The sequence below is a fragment of the Carettochelys insculpta genome, chromosome 11 (assembly GCF_033958435.1).
Source record: "Carettochelys insculpta isolate YL-2023 chromosome 11, ASM3395843v1, whole genome shotgun sequence".
Lineage (NCBI taxonomy): Eukaryota > Metazoa > Chordata > Testudines > Carettochelyidae > Carettochelys > Carettochelys insculpta.
Window position 1 is genome coordinate 18,210,588 of NC_134147.1, and position 20,652 is coordinate 18,231,239.

At 56.4% G+C, this 20,652-nt stretch overlaps 2 protein-coding genes across 2 annotated transcripts; both read left to right on the forward strand.

The window, feature by feature from the left end:
- The first annotated feature begins 1,422 nt into the window (after positions 1–1,422).
- Positions 1,423–6,028, forward strand: ARL2 (ARF like GTPase 2). Its single transcript, XM_075005213.1, has 5 exons — positions 1,423–1,535; positions 2,222–2,332; positions 3,988–4,150; positions 4,648–4,728; positions 5,381–6,028. Exons 1-5 carry the CDS (start codon positions 1,471–1,473, stop codon positions 5,513–5,515), a joined length of 555 nt encoding a protein of 184 aa, XP_074861314.1. The 5' UTR covers positions 1,423–1,470; the 3' UTR covers positions 5,516–6,028.
- Positions 6,029–9,054: 3,026 nt separating this feature from the next.
- SNX15 (sorting nexin 15) lies at positions 9,055–17,845 on the forward strand. Its single transcript, XM_075005211.1, has 8 exons — positions 9,055–9,193; positions 10,501–10,536; positions 11,010–11,130; positions 11,886–12,001; positions 12,517–12,760; positions 14,929–15,075; positions 15,354–15,629; positions 17,494–17,845. The coding sequence occupies exons 1-8, from the start codon at positions 9,095–9,097 to the stop codon at positions 17,598–17,600; spliced, it is 1,146 nt and encodes a 381-aa protein (XP_074861312.1). The 5' UTR covers positions 9,055–9,094; the 3' UTR covers positions 17,601–17,845.
- The last annotated feature ends 2,807 nt before the right edge of the window (positions 17,846–20,652 follow it).

A 20,652-nucleotide genomic window follows, 5' to 3' on the forward strand; every position in this document is an offset into this window, starting at 1 on the left:
GGAGCATCTTCTTCCAGCTGAGGCAATCTGTACACATTGCATGCCACCAGCTAGGTGTTCTGCTGCACCCTCTTTCAATAAAGACAGACGTGTCTACAAGTAGTATCTCATCTACAAGGTATGCAAGTGACTGGCACTTTACAGAACCCCACAACAGTCCTTGCTCCCCATCTAATGCACGCAGAAGCTCTGAGCAGTGGTTGAGGAAAGGTGATCCCCAGTGACTTGGGAGGAGTTAACAGCCCTGAAAGCAGAGGTGTCATTACCCTGTCTTAGGAGACCTGGTGTGCAGGAAGCCCTGCTATGGCCTGTTTGCTCTTAGTTCTATCTCCAGCACCTGCAGCAGAAGAGCCAGAGAACTGCAATGACTCAAACTGGGCCAGGATGTGAACAAGCCACCGATGCACCTTCCCTTCTGTGATGGGGTTCAGGGGCCCCCATGCACTGCACCCTGGCCACAGGCAGGAGTGACTCTCAGCAGGTAGAACAGGAAGTTTATTAGGCAACAGAGGCCCAGTTTCTTACATAAGAGTCAGTGCAGCAGTCAGAGACAGTCATTCCAACCCCTGGGGAGGGGAGCCCGAGGGGTGCCCGTCTGGGGTGTAGCTTACCCCTCGCCCAGCTGGCTGCCTTCCAGCTCCCTCCAATTCAAACCCCTCAGGCTCCACCTCCTCCTTTGTCTCCAGTACAAAAGTGTTACCTGGTCGTCAAGGTTACCCTCAGCAGGAGACCCACACCCTCTGTGAGCCAGTGACAGAGAGGAAGCCGGGCTAGTCTGTACACTATCAAAACAAAAAGCAGTCAAGTAGCACTTTAAAGACTAGCAAAATAGTTTATTAGGTGAGCTTTCGTGGGACACCCACTTCTTCAGACCATAGGGTACACACAGGTATCCCCCACTCCATCACACCTTCTGCCCTGGGCTCTGTGCGGTTAGCACAGATGGCAGGAACTCAGCTGGTGGAGTCTGGGGCCAAGGCCAGTTGTATAACTAGCTTGGCTGCTGCGGTGGTCCCCCAGGTAGAATGGACCCAGTGCCTCACTCCCCCACTGTGGCTCACTTTCCCCTGACTGGGGGGCAGTTTGCTATCAGGCGGGGGCTTGGCTGGTCCCCTGGCCTAAAAGGGGTCCTTTTCCCCAGGCTGGCCCATTTTTGGCTTGGTTAGTCTCCCGTTGACTTATAAATGAACCCCCTTGGGGCTGTAGTACCACCCCCCGCCACCAGGTGACGCTGCGGGCTCTTGTTAAGGATTATTCAGCCCCGTCGCCTAGTGGGAAAAATCTAACGCTGTGACGAGTTCTCCTAGCAGCGGGGCTCATTCTCTTTGGTTTTCGGCGAGGGGGCGGGACTTAGTGAGTGAACCCAACAGAGATCAGCTCCGGGATGATTGGCGGCGACGGAGCCCTATGGGCGCTGGTTCGGGGAACGCGTGCCGGGCGTGGGCGGAAGAGGCGGCCGGATTGCTGGTGATGGGGCTGCTGACTATCCTGAAGAAGATGCGACAGAAGGAGCGGGAACTGCGGCTCCTCATGCTGTATCCTTGTGAAGGAGGGTGGACTGTACCAAGTGTTGTGGGGATAATGGGGGCTTCGGCTTTTAGCTGCGGGAGCTGACGGTTGTTTTCATGGGAGGCGTGCTTGTCTGGGCTGTACCAAAGGTTTGGGGGAGTGGTGTGCGCGGAGAGTCTGGGCTGTACCAAGCGTTTGGGGGAGTGGTGTGCGCGGAGAGTCTGGGCTGTACCAAGCGTTTGGGGGGGGGGCATTTTTTGGGGATATGGGCTATAGCAATAATTTTGGGGGGACGGGATCCATCCTGGTGGTCCGGGCTGTACCATTGGTTTGAGCGGGGTCGAGCCTGGGCTGTACCAAAGCTTGGGGAGAGATGTCTCCTTGGAGTCCGAGCTGTAGCAATAGTTCTGGGGGGAGGGGTGCTTCCCGGGGATCTGAGTTGTACCAGTGCTGGGGTGGAGGGGGACACATCTGATCTGGGCTCTACCAAGTGTGCTGGAGGGGTTCTGTATTTTGTGAGGGTGGGGGTGGGGTGCGCCAGCTGTTCTGGGGGGGGCTGTATCCAGTGAATGGAAGGGTTGTACCAGGTGCCTCAAGGGGGTGGTGGAATGGGAAGTTTCCCTTTTATAGGCTGAGCCACCATCCAGCGGTAACACCAGCGTCTCGCCGCCCGATGTTCTGCACTCACGTCTCCTTGACCCGTCTCCCCCAGTGGCCTGGACAACGCTGGCAAAACCACCATCCTGAAGAAGTTCAATGGAGAGGATATCGACACCATCTCGCCCACTCTGGGCTTCAACATCAAAACCCTGGAGCACAGGGGGTGAGCACCCAGGAGCAGGCCAGAACCTGCCCAGCCCATCCAGCCGCTGCAGAGGCTTGTCCCTCCAAAGTCTGCCCCTGCCCCTCACTGCAGACTCTCAGCTCAAACCCCCTTAGCCAATGGCAGTAGCAATGTGGAAAAGCATCTCATGGTTTGAGTGGATCACAAATTGCTTGTCTGTTAAAATGGGTTGCAGGTGCAAAAAGGCCATTGTTATTCTCTATTGTATTAAGAGGAGTGGCATTTGTAATACACAGGAGGTAATTGTTGCATTGTACTTAGCTCTGATGGGGCCTCTGCTGGACTACTGTGATCAGCTCTGGGTGCTTCACTGTAGGAGAGATGTGGACAAATTAGAGAGTCCAAAGGAGAGCAACAAAAATGATAAAATGGATTAGAAAACCTGACCTGTGAGGAAAAGTGAAGAAGACGGAGTATGTTCAGTCTTAAGAAAAAAAAACACTGAAGTGGCTCTGATAAGTCTCCAGCTATATTAAGGGCTGTTATAAAGGGGGCTGTGGCCAGTTATCTTGCCTTCAGTGGAAGTGGATAACAAGAAGCAATGGGCTTAATCCGAAACAAAGGAAAGTTCAGTTTGATATTCTGAATTTTTTTTTTAATTCTCGGGCTGTCTACACTAGCCCCCTCTTTTTCGAAAGGGGCCTGGTAATGAGCGAGGTTTGAATATGCAGTGCCTCCTTAGCGTAATAAAGGCCACAGCAGTTTGAAAGTGCTGCTTTTGAATTGCCTGCCACCCGTGTAGACGGGGGCCTTCCGAAAGGACCCCCCCAGTCTTTGAAAGCCCCTTATTCCTATTTGGTTTTAGGAATAAAGGGCTTTCGAAGACTGGGGGCTCCTTTTGAAAGGCCCCATCTACATGGGTGGTGCACGATTCAAAAGCATCACTTTCTAATTGCTGTGGCTGCTGTTATGCTAATGAGGTGTTGCATATTCATGTAGCAACTTGTTAGCATCTTCTGACCTCGCTTATTACCATGCCCCTTTCAAAAAGAAGGGGCTAGTGTAGACATGTCCTCAGGGTGGTTAAACCCTGGAGCAGGTGTCCAAGGCAGGTTTGGGGAATCGCCACTGATGGAACTTTTGAAAAAAGAGGTTGGACATATACTAGTCATGGATGGCCTAGGTTTGCTTGGGCCTGCTGCAGTGCAAGGGGCTGAGCCTGATGACATCTCAAGGGCCTTTCAAGCCCTATGTTTCTGTACTGCCCCACTGGAGAACTGATTTCCCTCCCTAATAGATCTCAACAGCCCTGGTCTCCAGCTGGCTTTGTGTTCTTTATTCCAAGTCCTGTACAGATCTCTCACCCCATTCCCTAAAGAGTTCCTGCTCCCTCTTGAGTTTAACCCCCTTCAGACCATGGAGGCTGGTGGTTCTACCCTCACAAGCTTTACTTAAAGAAGATGAGGCTTTTTTGACAGACCCTGTGCCTCCTACCCCACTTCCAGACCAGCTCCTTGCTCACTTTCCATGGTTATTAAGGGGTTTGGAGCCAGGAAGGTTTGGTCTTCACACAGCCAGAGGCAGAAGAACCATCTCCTTCTTGCTCCAGGATGCCCGCGCCTCATTGCATGCACAGATCTTGCCTGACTGCCCCTTTACCTCCGCACTCTGTGTCTTTTTCTCCTGCTCCCCAGGTTCAAGCTGAACATCTGGGATGTAGGTGGCCAGACATCCCTGCGCTCCTACTGGCGCAATTACTTTGAAAGCACAGACGGTCTCATCTGGGTGGTGGACAGCGCCGACCAGCAGCGCCTGCAGGTCTGCAAGCAGGAGTTACAGAGCCTCCTGGTGGAAGAGGTGGGAACTGCATCAGTCAAGGAGGGAGGGCGGTCGGGGAGCTGTACCAAGTGTCTTGAAGAAGGGTGTGGGGGCTGTAGCCTGTGAGGGAAAGAGGGGATGGGATATATGCGATGGGTTGTGTCAAGTCCCTTGGGAGAGGGGTGCATCTTTTCAGCACGGGAAGTGGGCGGTACACACTTTATAGGGCTTCATAGGGCTGTGTGTTATGGGGAGGTGGGAGATCTCGTGGCTGAACTAGGCTTTGGGTCGGGCTGCCTGAGCAGCCTCCTTTGGCGTCAGCCTGCTTGGAAGCAGCACCTGCCTCTGCTGCAGAGAGGATCCCCGTCCCCTTGTTCCAGATGCCTCAGGACTCAGAACCAGCCCTTGTCTGGGGCAGAGGAGGAGAACCGCAGCCTGGCTGCGCACTGGATGGGAGGGTGTTTGGGATTAACAGGAGAACGAGGGGCCAAGACAACTGGCCCAACGAAGCTCACCCTGTGCTCCCCTCCCCGCAGCGCCTGGCCGGAGCCACCCTGCTCGTCTTTGCCAACAAGCAGGACCTGCCAGGAGCACTGTCTTCCAATGCCCTCCGTGAGGTGAGAGCCACAGGGACATTGATTGAAGGGAGTGGGCATAGTGTGGGAAGTAAGGGTACCTCCATGTTTTGGACCAGGCTGCCAGCCCTGTGCCCAGGGACTCGGCTGCTGTCAGTCCAGCTGCTGGCTGCACATCCAGGGCTCCACAGCCACCCTTGCCATGGCAGTGAGGGGCATAGACAGAGTAGGATGGGGTACAGCTCAGCACCCGCGCCCTAAAAATTGTTCCAGCCCCACTGGGAATGGGGTGTGGTTGTAGGGTGGGGAGCAGGGACCGGGAGTCAGTTCTTCTCTTCCCAGCTCTGGCCGGGGAGTGGGGTAGAAGATTACAGGAGATGAATGTCAGCCATGAATCCTGGCTTGTGCCCAGTGTATCACTGACTCACTGTATGATCTTCCCCACTCCATGTCTCAGTGTACCGGAACAACCCAGCAGTTCTTTAGCACTTTCAAGGCTAACACAGTAATTTATTATGTGATGAGCTTTGGTGGTGCAGACCCACTTCTTCAGATCAAAGTTTTCCGGGTTATGAGTAAGGAGCGAACCTTCCTCCTTCCAGGGAGGAAACCAGGGGTCGGGGGTTGTGATGCTAGTGCCGGGAGATGTCGGCTGAGACCTCAGGCCACTCCGAATCCTCTTGTGTCCCTTCAGGCCTTGGAACTAGACAGCATCAAAAGCCACCATTGGTGCATCCAGGCCTGCAGCGCCTTCACTGGGGAGAACCTGCTGACGGGGATCGACTGGCTCCTGGATGACATTTCCAGCCGGATCTTCACCACAGACTGATAATGCCCCAGATGTGGCTCTGTCGTGGGAGCTGAGGGGAAAGGTCTGGATCCAAGCTTTGAACGCAGCTCCCCAGACCAGGTGGCTGCAGTTTCCACAGCCCCTCCCATCATGCTTTCTGCCAGCAGTCAGTCACTGGGACAGCAACTCCCCTGGGACTCAGCCTGGATCCCAACTGCTCCCTGGACTGAGTGCCCTGACCCCAAGGCCTGCGTCTCGCACGTGTGTCAGGGTTTGAGCCTCCAATGCTGGCAATCCGTTGGACCTAAATGATGGGGGGGAGGGGGAGGAGCAGCAGAGGGGCCAGGCCATTTACAGTGGAAGGAGAGCTGATCCCCATCAGGGGAGCCCGAGGCCTCTTGAACTGTGTGCATGGGTGGGAGTGGCAGAGAGGAACACCACCTCCTCCTGCGGCCCCAACAATCGCCTGCATGAAACATTCATTCGCAATTTTCATTTCCTGCGCTAATAAAACCAGTGGTCTGTGGCCTGGCGACGCCCAGGTTCATTGACTCTAGGTGGGTTGCCTTGTGCTTTTGGCTCACTCTGCCTGCCTTCTGGGAGATCTGGACTCTTCCTGAGGGGTTGCCCCAGCGTCCAGGCTTCCGTTTCTGTTTCTAATAGATGGGTTGCAGACGGGCAGGGGTGCCCAAGAGGCCGAGGGAGGGCTCTGCAAGGCCCTGTCATTCTCTCCCTCAATCCTGCATCACCTGTGGTTTTAAGCAGTGAAAGATTCACTTCCTGTTCTGTACTGTTAGTGGGAGCTGTTAAACAGCCCCCTCTGTCCCAGGGGCTACATCTCAGAGCCTAGCAAGGGATCACGGAATAAACAGCTCCAGCTTTACACCGCAGGGGCCTATGTTTAAGCACTATGTGAGGGATCCCTGCTGTAATAACCCTGGTGCCCCACCCCACACGCAGCACGTTTTAGTGATCAAAAACGTTAACCTCTCTCAAATGCATTTTAATAGTTCACCTCTTCCCAGTGCATTTACTTTCCCCTTGCTTTGTAAACTCTGTACTTGCCATTGTGCGGCAGCCACCTCTGGGGTGGAGCAGAGATAGCTGGGCTGTGAGAGGTGCTGTTTTGGCCAAGGTCCCTGAGGCAGTGGGAGAGTCAGCTATGTCCATGCAAAGATGGCAGGAGTGCTGACCTGTGAGGGCTGGAGCAGCTGCCGGAGGTTGGACTGAGAGGTGGGGAGGGAGGCCTTGAGGAGCATCAGGATTTCAGCCTTATTCCCTGCTTGTGGAGTGCATCAGCAGTAAGAGAGTTGCACCATCTTTCTCCCTAATCTCATTTTCCTTGTCATATAACCTCCCTGGGCCCCACCCTGTTACCTTCCGTCCTATGGTGTTACACTCCTTACACCTTGCTCTGGAACCTAGGGGTTTTTAACCTTTCCAGACAACTGTACCTCCTGCAGGAGTCTGATTTGTCCTGTGTACCCACGTTTCACCTCATTTAAAAACTACTTACTCACAAAATAAGACATAAAATACAGATGTGTCCTGGCCAGCTGTTACTGACCAGCTGCTTGTTTCTCATTTTTATCCTGTTACAAAATAACCCCTTGGGCTGTGTCTACACTTACGAAAAACTTTGACATGGCCATGCTAATGGCCAAATCGAAGAATACCAATAAGGTGCTGAAATGAATATTCAGCACCTCATTAGCATAATGGCAGCCACGGCACTTCAGAAGCGCCACGTTTTGCTCACACGCGGCTCGTCTGCACGACGGTCCTTTTGAAAAGGACCCCCTGTGGAGACGAGGGATGGGCAAGTGAAAGGCAGCACTTTCGAAGTGATGAGGGGCTGATTTCAGTGCCTCATTAGTATTCTTCAATTTGGCCATTAGCATGACCATGTCAAAGTTTTTCGTAAGTGTAGATGTAGCCTTAGAATATAAATATACTGACATTTCAGTCAAAACAAAAAAGCAGTCAAGTAGCACTTTAAAGATGAACAAAATTTATTAGGTGAGGAGCTCTCGTGGGATAGACCCACTTCTTCAGCCCATACCCAGACCAGAACAGACTCGATATTTAAGGCACAGAGAACTAAAAACAGTAATCAAAGCTGACAAATTAGAAAAAAATTATCAAGATGAGCAAATCAAAGAGCAGTGGGGGAGAGCGGGGGGAAGTCAAGAATAAAATTAAGCCAAGTATGCCCAAAGAGCCCCTATAATGTCCTAGAAAATTTGCATCCCGGTTCAAACCACGTGTTAATGTGTGGAATTTGAAAATGAAAGAGTTCAGCAGCTTCTCCTTCTAAAGCAGACTGAAAATTCTTCTTCAACAGAATGGCCCACTCCATTAAAATGTAGACTAACTGGTTTGTGGATCAGGAATGTTTTGGTAGCTGTTTTGTGCCCATTAACTCTCTGTGGCTACGTCTACACGTGCCCCAAACTTCGAAATGGCCATGCAAATGGCCATTTCGAAGTTTACTAACGAAGCGCTGAAATGCATATTCAGTGCTTCATTAGCATGGGGGCGGCAGCGGTGCTTTGAAATTGACACGCCTCGCCGCTGCGTGGCGCGTCCAGACGGGGCTCCTTTTCGAAAGGGCCCCGCCTACTTCGAAGTCCCCTTATTCCCGTGAGCTCATGGGAATAAGGGGACTTCAAAGTAGGCGGGGCCCTTTCGAAAAAGAGGCGCATCAATTTCGAAGCGCCGCTGCCGCCCGCATGCTAATGAAGCGCTGAATATGCATTTCAGTGCTTCATTAGTAAACTTCGAAATGGCCATTTGCATGGCCATTTCGAAGTTTGGGGCACGTGTAGACATGGCCTGTCTGAGAGAGTTTGAAGTCTGTCTGTTTGGAATCTTCTCCCTGCCCTCCCGCCTCTGATTTGCTCACCTTGATCATTCTTTTCTGATTTGTCCTCCTTGCTTACTGTTTTTGGTTCTCTGTGCCTTAAATATTGAGTCTGTTCTGGTCTGGATATGGTCTGAAGAAGTGGGTCCGTCCCACGAAAGCTCACCTAATAAACTATTTTGTTAGTCTTTAAAGTGCTACTTCACTGCTTTTTTGTTTTGATAGTGTACAGACTAGCCCGGCTTTCTCTCTGTCACTAGGAAATTGCAGTTTCTACTGACGTGACTCTTGCTTTTTCTGTAGCCTGTTGGAACAGTAGGCAAATACCCAGTGGAGTCAATCTACCTGCTGGAAGTCCTGCAATGTTCCCCCCACCCCCCAGTCAGGGTTTGCGTAGCCCTGCTTGGCAACCTGCTCCCTTTACCCCAGCTCTGTCCCAGGTCCCCTTTGCTGCTCCCAGGCTTCATCTCTGCACTGCTGTTCCTATCCCAGGCTCGACTCCTGGCTCAGCCTGCCTGGGACAAGAGGCCATTTTCCAGAGGATCCCTTAACTCTTCAGCTCGCCCTCAGCCTTGAACTTTACATACGCTCTCTGGGCTGCGAAAGGAGACCCGGCCGCGCGTGCGCAGTGGCTGTTTGGCAAACCCATGCTCCCAGGCGGCGGTCCTTGAAGCCGGGGGCTTGGGGGGGGCGGGAGAGTGAAGAGAGGCGGGCTCAAGATTTAAAGGGGCCGCAGCCCCAGTGTGCGGAGGGTGATGGCCTGCAGAGTGAAGGATGAGTACCAGCGGTATTACACGGTCACGGAGCCCAGGAGCCACCCCAAGGGCCACACCGAGTACAAAGTGACAGCCAAGGTGAGGGGCAGCTGCTGGAGCCCTCCCCAGGGAGCTGCGTATGGCCCCTTTAAGGTGAAAGGCTCTTCGTGGACAGAAGGGCCGCACGTACCCCAGGGAAGGGGGCCTCACTTGGCCTCCGTAAAAAGCGAGCACCGCGAGCGGGCTGAGACCTGCTACTGTTTGGGGAAAAGGACACTGCGCAGCCGCTTTAAGGCGGGTGGCCCCCCTCGGATCTCCGTGCTGGGGTGGCGAGGATGTGGCCCCTTTAAGAAAGAAGCGCGCTGCCCGGGGAGCCGTGGGTCTCGAAGACCCACGTGGGTCGGGCTGTGTCCTGCACCTGCTGGAGCGCTTCGCTCCATGAGCCCGGGCACGGGGGTGTCTCAGGGGGTCAGCGGCTTGTCCCGCATTGCCCGTGTCACATGGAAGGATCTCCCACGGCCCGTGGCTGTCCCGGCTGGGTGACCCCCTCACCCCCACCCCTACCCCGTGGCTGTAACCTGTCTCACACCCACCCTCCACACACACGCACGCCCTGTGGCTGTGACCTGTTTCACGCACGCGCGCGCACAGACACACACACCCGCGCACGGACACACACACACACGGCCCGTGGCTACCCCAGCTGGGTGACCCCCTACACCCCGTGGCTGTGACCTGTCTCTCACACACACACGCCCTGTGGCTGTGACCTGTCTCACACCCACCCTGCACACACACGCACGCCCTGTGGCTGTGACCTGTTTCGCACGTGCGCGTGCACACACACACACACACACACACGGCCCGTGGCTGCCCCAGCTGGGTGACCCCCTACACCACGTGGCTGTGACCTGTTTCACGCACACAGACACACACAGCCCATGGCTGCCCCTACACCCTGTAGCTGTGACCTGTTTCAGGCACACACACACAGAGACACACGGCCCGTGGGTGCCCCTACACCCTGTGGCTGTGACCTGTCTCTCTCTCACACACACACACACGCCCTGTGGCTGTGACCTGTTTCTCACACACTCCGCCCGTGGTTGTGATCTCTCTCTGTCACACACAGACACACAGCCTGTGGCTGCCCCAGCTGGGTGACCTGCCTCCCTCCCCACACACAGACACCCCACAGCTGCCCCAGCTGGGTGACCTGCAACCTCCCCCCCCCCACACCCCTCTGCTAGGCGAGCTGGCACCCCACGCCACACCTTATGAACATCACATTTCCTCCATCCTAGCATGATGCCCGGTGCTCTGCTGGTCCCTCTGTCAATTCCGAGCCTTCCCACTTCCCCCTCCCAGCTCAGAAGTTACTGATTCCTGGTCTCTTCCCTCCTTAGTTTGTTTCGAAGACCAACCCAGAAGATGTCAAGGAGGTGACTGATTTAAACCCATCTGCTGGCTTGTGCAGGGGAGAGCAGTGAAGAAAGGGTGGGACGAAATCCTTATCCATCCCTCAGGGGGAGCAAAGAATCCGGGGGGGGCTACACTCCAGGCTACCCCACCTCCACACCTGCACAGCAGCAAATAGGCAAAGTCCCGGAATTTGAGGTCTGGTGGAGCTGAGTTTTGGGACAGTTTTCTGGGGGGACTTGGAGTCGTGTGGCAGCAGCTGCTGGGGGCAGGGGCAAAGTGACTGAACTCCGGAGGGCTTTGGGGGACAGAAATCTGGGAGGCTGAAGTTCTGTGTGGAAGGAGTGGGGTCTGTGGGTTTGGGTTTAGGGAGTTGAGTTGAAGGGTTGCAGTTTGAGGACTAAGGGGAGAGTCACTGAGACAGTGGGAGCTGTGGGGTTTGTGTGCCTCTGCAGCAAGCTAACTGGGGTGCCTGGCGGGGGCCTGTGTCCTTCAGATCACGGTGTGGAAACGGTACAGCGACTTCAAGAAGCTACATGGGGACCTGTCCTACATCCACCGCAACCTCTTCCGGCGCATGGAGGAGTTCCCTGCCTTCCCCAAAGCCCAGGTCTTTGGTAAGCCGCTTCCCAGGGGAGGGGAGAGGAGGGGCGCAACAGGCTTTGGAGCCTCTCTCATGTGGTTATCCCAGAGCAGGTGCAGTGTCAGAGGGGGATCCCCTACATCCACAGCTGTACTCAGCTCCCCCTTCCACCTACCTTCTCCTCCAGCTCCCTCTCCCATGCGCAGCCCCCTACCTCACAGCCTTTTCCTCCCCACACTGCTCTACCAGATCCCATAATGCTACCCACACCCCCGAGGTCCCTCCACACAGCCCTCTCCCTCCCCTCCACCATCAGCTCCCTTTCATGGCCCCCCTTATTGCCCCTCCCCCATGCTCCGATGTCACCCCCCTTGCTCCAGACACTGCGGTCTGTGTCCCCAGCCCACTCCCAGGGACTGCTGGGGTGCAGCACTTGGTCACTTCACACCAAAGTCGCCAAATGAGCCGCAGATGGGCCTGACTCTAATTCTTAGGGACCTGGACCGGATCAGAGCTGGGAGACCCCCTGTATCCCATTTCCTGCCACCCTGAACCAGCCAGTCCCCTGCCCTGGGGACAGACTGGAGCTGGTGTCCCCAAAGGGGAAAGGGGATCATGCTGCAGGGAAGATTCCCAGGCTGGGGTACACACTGGATCATACCATGCGAAGTGACTGGAGGTGGGATGCCCAGGCTCCAGGGTGGCAGGGCTGGGACGTCCCACAGGGCTAGAGGTGGAGTGGCTGGTCTGTCTGGAGAGTCGGATGGGCCCAGGAACTCTGTCCTGCAGGCCGCTTTGAGCCTGAGGTGATCGAGGAGCGCAGGAAAGCGGCTGAGACCATGCTGAGGTTCACGGTGCACATCCCCGCGCTGAACAACAGCCCCCAGCTCAAGGAGTTCTTCCGGGTACGTGGGATAGGGCTGGGCTGGGCTGGGCCGAGAGGGCCCCGGGTGGTCGGGGCCATTGCAGTGGTCCACTCAGTTACTCTAACACCCTTCCCCCTGAAAGCTTGGACTGAGATCCCCCCTGAAGGCCGCAGTACAGCAGAGACTCCTGTGAATGGGGGCAGGACTGAGTGGGTGTAAAGGGCTAGAGCAGCGGGATTCCTGGGTTCTCTTCCCAGCCCAGGGGGGACGCGGGGTCTGGCGGGTTACAGCAAATGGGGGGTGGAGGGCAGGTGTCTGGATGTTGGAGTTCCCTTCCCAGTTCTGCCTCTGACCTGTTGTGTGGTTCCGGGCAGGTCACATCCCCCGTTTGCGCCCATCTTCCTCCCTGTGCATGTCCGAACACCCCAGGGCACGTCCCTGGCTGCTGCCAGGGAGCGGTGCCAGGTCAATACCCCTCCTTGCAGTCTAGCCCCCTCCCAGTCTAGCACCCCGGTCCCTACCTCCCTTTTCACCATGCTGCTTCCTCCTTCCAGGGTGGGGAGGTAAAGAGGCCCCTGGAGGCCTGTGACCTGCGCATCCTGCCCACTCCTCTGATCCCTGTGCCACAGGAGGGCACAGATGCTGGGGACAATGCTCAGCCATCTGTAGCAGAGCTGGGAGTGCAGAGCCTGGAGCCGCACAGACAGGGGCAAGTGGGACCACAAAGCCCAGTGCCCCAGGGAGTTGTGAGGGCAGCGGGTGAGGCACAAAACAGGGCAGATGAAGAAGAGGAGACAGGTATGAGATTCCTCCTGTGGGTTTTGTGGCTGAGAGCAGGGGGCTGAGAGCCAGGACTCCTGGGTTCTGTTCCCAGCTCTGGGCGGGGGACCCAGTGACCAGTGCTGGTTTTTCCAGGTTCAGTTTCAGACCCTTCCAGGAACTCCCAGTGTGACCTTGGGCAAGTTGCTTCCCCTTTTTGAGTTGCTCTCCCTCATTCTTCGAAACGGGGCTAATTACACTGAGCAGCCGCTCAGCAGGGCTGTGAAGGGTTAATTAATTGCCGTGGGCAAAGCCCTTGGCTTCTGCAGAGGAAAAGCGCAAAAGAGACGCAAAAATCTTATTGCTCTGTTAAGCTGTGGGTGCGTGAGGGGCACCCGTTTTGGGGTGCACCTTAGCAGGAGTATGAAAGTTGAACCTGCAGAATCCCTCTCCCCTGTATTGGGGTCCTGATACGATGGGCACATTATGACCAATGGCATTTACAGGTTGCACCTGAGCACGGGGCTCATTGTGTTACATGGTTCTGATCTGGCATTGCTCACAGACAAACGGGGGAAATCGAGCCATGAAGGAACACGCAGCTGCGTGGCTGGGACTAGAACCTAAGACTCCTGGGTCATACCCTTGTTCTCTAGCTAGTGGACCATGCTGCCTTTCAGCCTCTGTGAAACTGACCAGCCCAGTGGTCAGCTGTCTAAGGTGGCATCACTAAGAGCCACTCCCTGGCAAGGAGGATTGGAGGCCTCTGGGGTTGGGAATTAGGTCCCCAGCTACCAGAGGATTGTAACATTTAAAACAATTTACAAATCCCAGCCTCGATCTCCGAGGAACACTCTGCCCTTGCCAAGGGCTTGGTTTCCAAGGGCAGCTGACTCTCCCTGGCTGTGACGGGGGCAGCAGGCGCATCAGGATCACAGTCCTCCTCCTCCCTGCAGGCCCGGGAGTGGGATTAGGGGACAATGCACCACGAGCCCGTGACATGCAGCTGATTCAGGGGGCGGGGGGGTGAGGAGTGATGCATCATGTGGTTGGTCGGTGGGGGTGAGAGAGGGATTCCTCTGCGACAGCAGGCGAGTCAGGGGAGGGGAACAGAGCTGTAATCACAGCCCAGCACCGCAGAGGCAATGGGCAAGAGGCTGTCTTGTGAGAAGCGTCACTTCCAGCATTTGCCAGTGAAGAGCACCAGATCCCAGGCTCTGTCCTGCCTCAGGCAGAGGTTCCTCAGCTGACCCAGCGTAGACACACACACAGCAGCCCAGTCCCTGTGATGGGGGCTCCTTTTATGGTGTGTGCTAGAGAGTACAGCACCCAGAGGCCCCATCCAACATAAGGGGTCGTGGTAGGGTGTGTTAATTAGTAGCATGGTCACAGCAGAGGCCCCAGCTGAGATCAGGGCTCTGTTACAATGTTTATTATTAGTAGCATTATGGAAGCACCTGGAAACCGGTTGAGCCTGGACCCCATTTCTACAGCTGCACATTAGTAGTGATATCATCTTTCCCACAGACTCCCTTATGGCGTGTGCTTTATTATTAATAGCACAGGCTGTACCTCCCTGGGCTGGCACCTGCGGGACCAGAGTGGTCCCGAGCCAGGGAATCTGCTGGAGCAGGGGGGAGCCATATTGGTCCCTCTGCTGCCGCCGGCTGCGAGGCCCCACTCCAGCAGCAGCAGAGGGGCTGGAGTTGACAGAGCGGGAACCCACCACCGGGACCGACTCAGGACCCCACTGAGTCCTGTGGCTGTCGGGCTGCAGGGCCCTGCAACCAGCTTGCCTCTAAGCATCCCCCAGAGCCTACTGTTCCCCAGCTTTCACGGTGGGAAGGAGCTGCTGAATGCAGGGCTGGGCTTTCCCCATGGGTGCGTCAGCTTGGAATGCCAGACCGCAGGTGTTTCTGGACTCTAGAGGACCCCATTGTCTGGAGGCCCCAGCCAAGACTGCAGTCCCATGGTGGTGGGTGCATTGTTAGAGGCACCATCACACCCAGAGAGCCAGTCCCAGCCCCAATGAGCTCACAGACAAAAGGTGATTTTTCCTGGTTGTAGAGACAGGGAAACTGAGGCCTTGCGAGCTAGCCCCTCAGCTGACGGGGCTGCTCCCTGGGTGGGCGGGCAGCCCGGCTTCTCCGGGTAGGCTCCGGATCAGACAGCCACACTTCTTCCTGTGCTTCCTGCCTGGCTCGCAGGGGACCCTGCGCTGGCTGCTCAATCAGAGGAGGATCTGGATCTGCTCTTTGCCTCGGTGGCGGAGGAGGAGAAGGAAAGTGGGTCACCTCTCCGCGGCCCCCTGTCTAACCAGGACCTGGCCCTCTTTGACCCCTTCATCAAGGAAGGTAGGAAGGGGGTTTGGATGGAGTGTGGGTCATATCTAGGGTGCTGGCTCTGATCCAGTCCCAGGGTAGGGGGCATAGACTCCGTGTCCTCTCCTCGGACCCAGCCTTTCTCCTCGGGGAGCTGAGCGGGGTCAGGCCACGTGGAGCGTCCCAGGGTGGGGAGCTTGCCTGGGGCGCCACAGAATGGGAGGGGGGAAATGGAGGGGTTTGTCTTACAAAGCTGGCGTGGGGTCCCAGCTTCCTGCTAACACTCCTCCCCCAACACACTGTACTTTCAGAGCAGGGCCCAGCCAGCCCTTCCCAGGGGACGTTGGCTGTGGGATCAGAACTGCTCCACGGCCAGAACATCGAGGTGGCAGCCGATGCCCTGTGGGACCTGCAGATCTCTCAGCCCGCGGAACAGGAGGCTATCGAGGGCCTGGATCCCGGAGGGTACCTGGCTGTCGCCACGGAGGAGATCACACTGGCCTTGAAGAGAGAAGCAGCCAAAAACTACACCGGGGCCCTCTCTGGCTACCGCAACGGGGTGGACATCCTGCTGAAGGGGGTGCAAGGTACGCGGGGTGAGGGGGGGAGGTGTCAGGGAAGCACACTGGTAAACTGGTACTTTCCAGAGCACAGAGGGGAAACTGAGGCACGGAGCCCGTTAGTGACATCCTCCACGTGCCATGGCACAGCACGGAGGCTGCAGCACAGCCCAAGCAGAATGCAGAAGTCCTGGCTCCCATCTGCCTGCTTTAACCCCAGGGCACCACTCCCCTCCCAGAACCTGGCATCAACCCCGGAGACCTGCCTCCCGTCCGCCTCCCCTGCTCTCACAAGTGTGATGGGCACAGCAGGTAGCTGCCCCCTCAGCGCCCCCGCTTGGAACCCTCCTGCCAGCTGTGTCATGGTGTGCACCACCCTCTGCTTCCCCACCCCCAGTGGGGACCCAGCCTCCATCCACCAGGCCACGTGGGGATGGAGGAGCTACATCGCCCCATGCAGGGACTCGGGGGCGCTCCTGCAAGCTGCAGTGGAACTGCCCTCCCCATCTTGCAGGAGGAAACCAGCAGCTGCCACGGTCGCTTCCGGGGATAAGTCAATCCCAGGACTGGCCTGGCTCGGACTCAGCACTCTTATTACCGGAGCCGTGTGCCCCTCCTGGCATTGCCAGGCCAAGCTGTACTGCCAGCAGGACTCTCCCTATTGCTAACCACCCCTTTGCTACATGCCAGCTGTGTCCAGCCCCCTGCCAGCCAGGGCCTTCCCGCCTTGCCCACCCCTCCACCCTGGCCAGCTGCACCCCCTCAGCAGCGGGTCCCCCATAAGAAGTTGGATAACAGCAGCTTGGCTGGTCACAGCTGCCTGGGATCCATGAGGGCACCAGCAGAGGGCACCAGAGATTCTCCGACGGCTCGGCTCGGGGAAGCTGGGGTTCGCTGGTTGTCCCCAGCACCCGCAAGGTGCTGCTGCCTAGCCTGTCTCTGGAGACCCCGGCTGGCGGTGGGGCGAGGCAGTTTTCCTAAGTTCCCGCCTTCCAGCCAGACCAATAGAAAGGCCCCAGAGTTCAACCGGCCCTCGCTTCTGTCGGCCAGAGCCAATCGCGAGGCTGCGCCCGGCCTCTGCAGTCCTGGAGCAGGAGCGTAGGGTGCTAGGTGCTGCACAAACACAAAACAGACAGGCCCTGCCCCCCTCCCCCAGAGGCCCCCAACTGAGGAAGGGCATTGCCAGGGAGCCAGGCTCCCTCAGCCTGCTGCCAGGAGGGAGGAAGAGCCACCAACACTAAGGTCACCAAGATGTAAGATCGTCCCTTGGCCCGGGCTGCCCCTTCCTCTCTGGCTCAACCACAGATTTTACTGGAGCTTTTAAACCATCTTTTCCCAGCCCCGATCCACGGGGGGGGAGCTAAATTAACACAGGATACCTAACGCCTCCCTGCCCGCCATTCCCCACAGGCAGGTCTTCCCTGCGGAGTTAACTCTGACTGCATGAGCATTGTCTCTGAGGTTAGCCTAGGCCCAGCTGGTGTCTCTTCCCCCTGCTGGAGGGGGCAGGCCCATCATTTTTAACACCGCAGCAGAGTGAGGAGCGTCTCTGACTCTTTCCCACAGAACTGGGGCACGAGCCGGTCTGTCCTTTGGGGCGCGTGGCTGGGGTGGGACTGAGAGGGCATGGAAGGCCGAGCTGCCCTCAAGCAGCACTCGCCCGCAGGTACGCTGCAGTATTGTCATGCTAGCAGCTGGGGACGCTCGCTCCCCTGTCTGGGGCTCGCCCGCTTGAGTTCAAACCACATTCCTTCAGCAGCTGAAGATGAGCCCTCAGCGCTGCACGTTTCACTCCCGAGAGGAGTTGGCTCCCTCTGTAGCTCAGTGCAGGGAGCCAGTGCGTTGCCTCCAGGTGTGGGCCCATCTCCGCTTTTCTCTTCTTCCTGCCCAGGCGACCCTGATCCCGCCCGGCGGGAAGCAGTGAAGAAGAAGACGGCCGAGTATCTGCAGCGGGCTGAAGAGCTGGTCCGGCTGCATTTGACTCATCTCCAGCCGTGATCTAAGTGCCAGGCCGCGATCCGAACCCCAGACTGCCTCTCCACGGGGCTCTAGGGCCTGCACATTCACGCACCAGTGACTTACCAGCAATCCTTCCCCCACGTCCCCCAGGCTCAGAAGCAGGACTACAGGCCCCAGCTAGAAAAACACCCTGCATCCGGCCTCTCGGGTTTGCTGTAACACAGGACTGTATGGCAAAGGGGGAATCTCTTTCTGCACTGCTAAAGATATTTGTCTCCAAAAGCTCTCCTGCCTGTGAGTGATTCTTCCTCTGCCCCCTTGGTTTGTGCTTTGAATAGTCGCCAGTCAGGAAGCCTCTAGCTCTTTGCAAAGGTGAACAAGCCCTAAGCCCCCAGCCCACAAGGGAGAGGGCAGCAGCCCTGGTTTGCAGAAACAGAGGCACAAAGAGACATGCTTCTTCCCAATCTCCTGTAGGAGTGAGGTGGCAAAACTGGGCATAGAACCCAGCAACCTGGGCCCACAGCCCCCTCTTGTTCTTTAGACCTTGCTCCTTGCCCACAGCAGGGACTAGAAGCCCCGGGGCCCAGACCACGCCCTGCTCCTACTTCCCTCTTAGATCTGGGTGTAGGATACAGGCAGCCAGAGACTTGAACATGGTTAAAGGGTTGGGCTTCCCCCCAGCGAGCTGGGCTAGGCTGTTCTTCAGCAGGTCCTTCATCCTCTGTGTTGCAGCCCCTGGAGCTGTGGTATTCAATGCGCCAGCCACATGTGGCTGTTTGGCTGGTTGAGGGTGGCTAGTTGGCTTGAACAATAAATACATTTTCAGAATTCAGAGGCTGGTTGGCTAGAGCGGTAGCCGCTGTCGTGGTAGAGCTGATTGGACGCCACAGCGCTAGAGGGTGGCTAGGGGAGGCACCTGTGGCAGGAAAGGAGAGGGGAGAGGAACAGAGGAGCCTTGTGGCCCTAGTGCAACTGCTGCTGGGCTGGCTCAGCCTCACAGCAAGACTGGTGCCCCAGCAGGGTATTGGCAGAGCCCAGCGTGTGGCAGGGCTCCATCCCCAGTGGGGAGAGGGGGAGCAGAAAATTGCATCACGCCTGTGGGGCTGGGACCCACTTGTCTTCCCACTGAAGGCAGGGTCAGGATTTAATCCTCAGCCCTCCCCTCCCCCTCCTTCAGGGGCCAGTTGTTTGGGACAGTGAGCGTGAGACCTACGATAACAACCCAGCCTATATAACCACAGGGGTCGCAGGCCATTCCATAGCAGGCTTCTGCCAACAACAAACCTTGCAGACATGAGGCTCTTGGGGTGCGTCCACACTTGCAGTCCTCTTTTGAAAGAGCTATGCAAATGAGGTAAATCAAAAATGCAAACGAGGTACACGTTTGCATATTTGACACCTTGTTTGCATATTCTAATTTCAAAAGAGCTTCTTTCGAAAGCGAAAAGCCAGTGTAGACGCTGCTCTTTTGAAAGTAAACCCACCTTCAAAAGAATCCTTCTTCCCTTTATTTAATGAAGATGGGTTTACTTTTGAAAGAGCAGCGTCTACACTGGCTTTCCGCTTTCGAAAGAAGCTCCTTTTAGAATATGCAAATAGGGTGCCAGATATGCAAATGTATACCTCATTTGCATACCTCTTTTGAGAGAGGGATGCAAGTGTAGACACACCCATTGGGTAACCGGGACCAGTGGAGATGGCCTCGTGCTGAGCCCATTGAACACAACATGGGCTCCTTGTCCTCTGTCCCCTGCACCCCACACAGCTCCCTGGGTGCAGCCCTCCCGTTCCTCCTGGGCAACGCTCCCTCTGCTCCATGTGTGGAACAAGTTTTGTTATGTGCCCCCAGGCACGTGCTGATGTGCACCACCAGTAGCAATACCTGTGGGTGCTCTGCTAATCAACTGGCGGCACCTGAGTCGTGGGTGGCCGCTTAAGCGCTCAGCTGACAGGGTATGCTGCTCATAGAAGGCTTCCCAAAGGTTCTAGGGCTACAGGGCACCACACTGCCACCTGCCCATTGTCTCTGCCAGCTGTGGAACACCCCCCTGCCTCTGGCAACACAAGCCCAGCCTCTGCAGGTCTCCCTCTCTCTGTGGAGGTCAGCCCTAGGCACACGCCCACCCAGTCTCCCCCACCTGAAGCCTTGGAGTGCCCGACCCATGCTCAGCTTCGCCATGCCCACAGGACAGCCACGCAGCAGCTCAGCTCCCTTCACCACTGAGCCCCCGGCTCTCAGCCCATCCAAGGGAAAACTAACCACCTTTGTTAGCAGAGACTCAAATGGTGGACGGAAGAACAATGGAAACCAGCAGCGACACAGAAAGCAAAGTTATTTGTTCACTTAACTCAAAATATGTTGCCCCATCTCCTGCAGGACAGCTGGCGCCAAGGCCTTTTCCCAGCCGGTATGGCCGAGATCCCCCTTTGGTAAGCTCAAGCCTTCTGTCAGCCTGTCTTCACAGATTGAGGGCTGCCAGGGTGTCTCGCTGCATCCCTAGAAACACGAGCCAACCTTGCAGCTTGGTCTGAAGCCATCTCTTCCGGCTCCCTCCTTTCCCTCTTCCTGCTAATCGCCTTGTGAAGACACCAGGAGCTCCTCATTTGACTCAGCGTATTGGCCGACTTCTCCTGGAACACACACAGGTAGGTAAGGGCTCACCGGGTAGGTAAGTGCTTCTCATGCTGGTTTGAGTGCCCTGCCTTTAATTACAAGGCCTAGAGAAGGTCAGTTGCAGCAGAGCCATGATGCCTCATGTTTTCCATACACCCATCTCACAATGATTATGGGGATCAGTATGACACAAGCTTCCAGTAGAGACCTTTTGGGTCAACTCAGGATTCCCATATCCCAATGTACCAGATTACGCTCTGCCAGCTGGCAATGGTCACAACCGTCTATTTCAAGGGCTCCTGGTATCTTCCCTCTTCATGCCAGGTGCTCTGTGTGTGACGCCCTCCCCTTTGTCTTTCCCCATTCCAGAATATGGGCATGCCCTCCACTCTGCCCTATGCCAAGGGCTGTGTGTGCCTTCGTTTCCCACAAGCCAGGGCCTCTACATGCCCCCTGCCTCCTCCCCACATGCCAAGG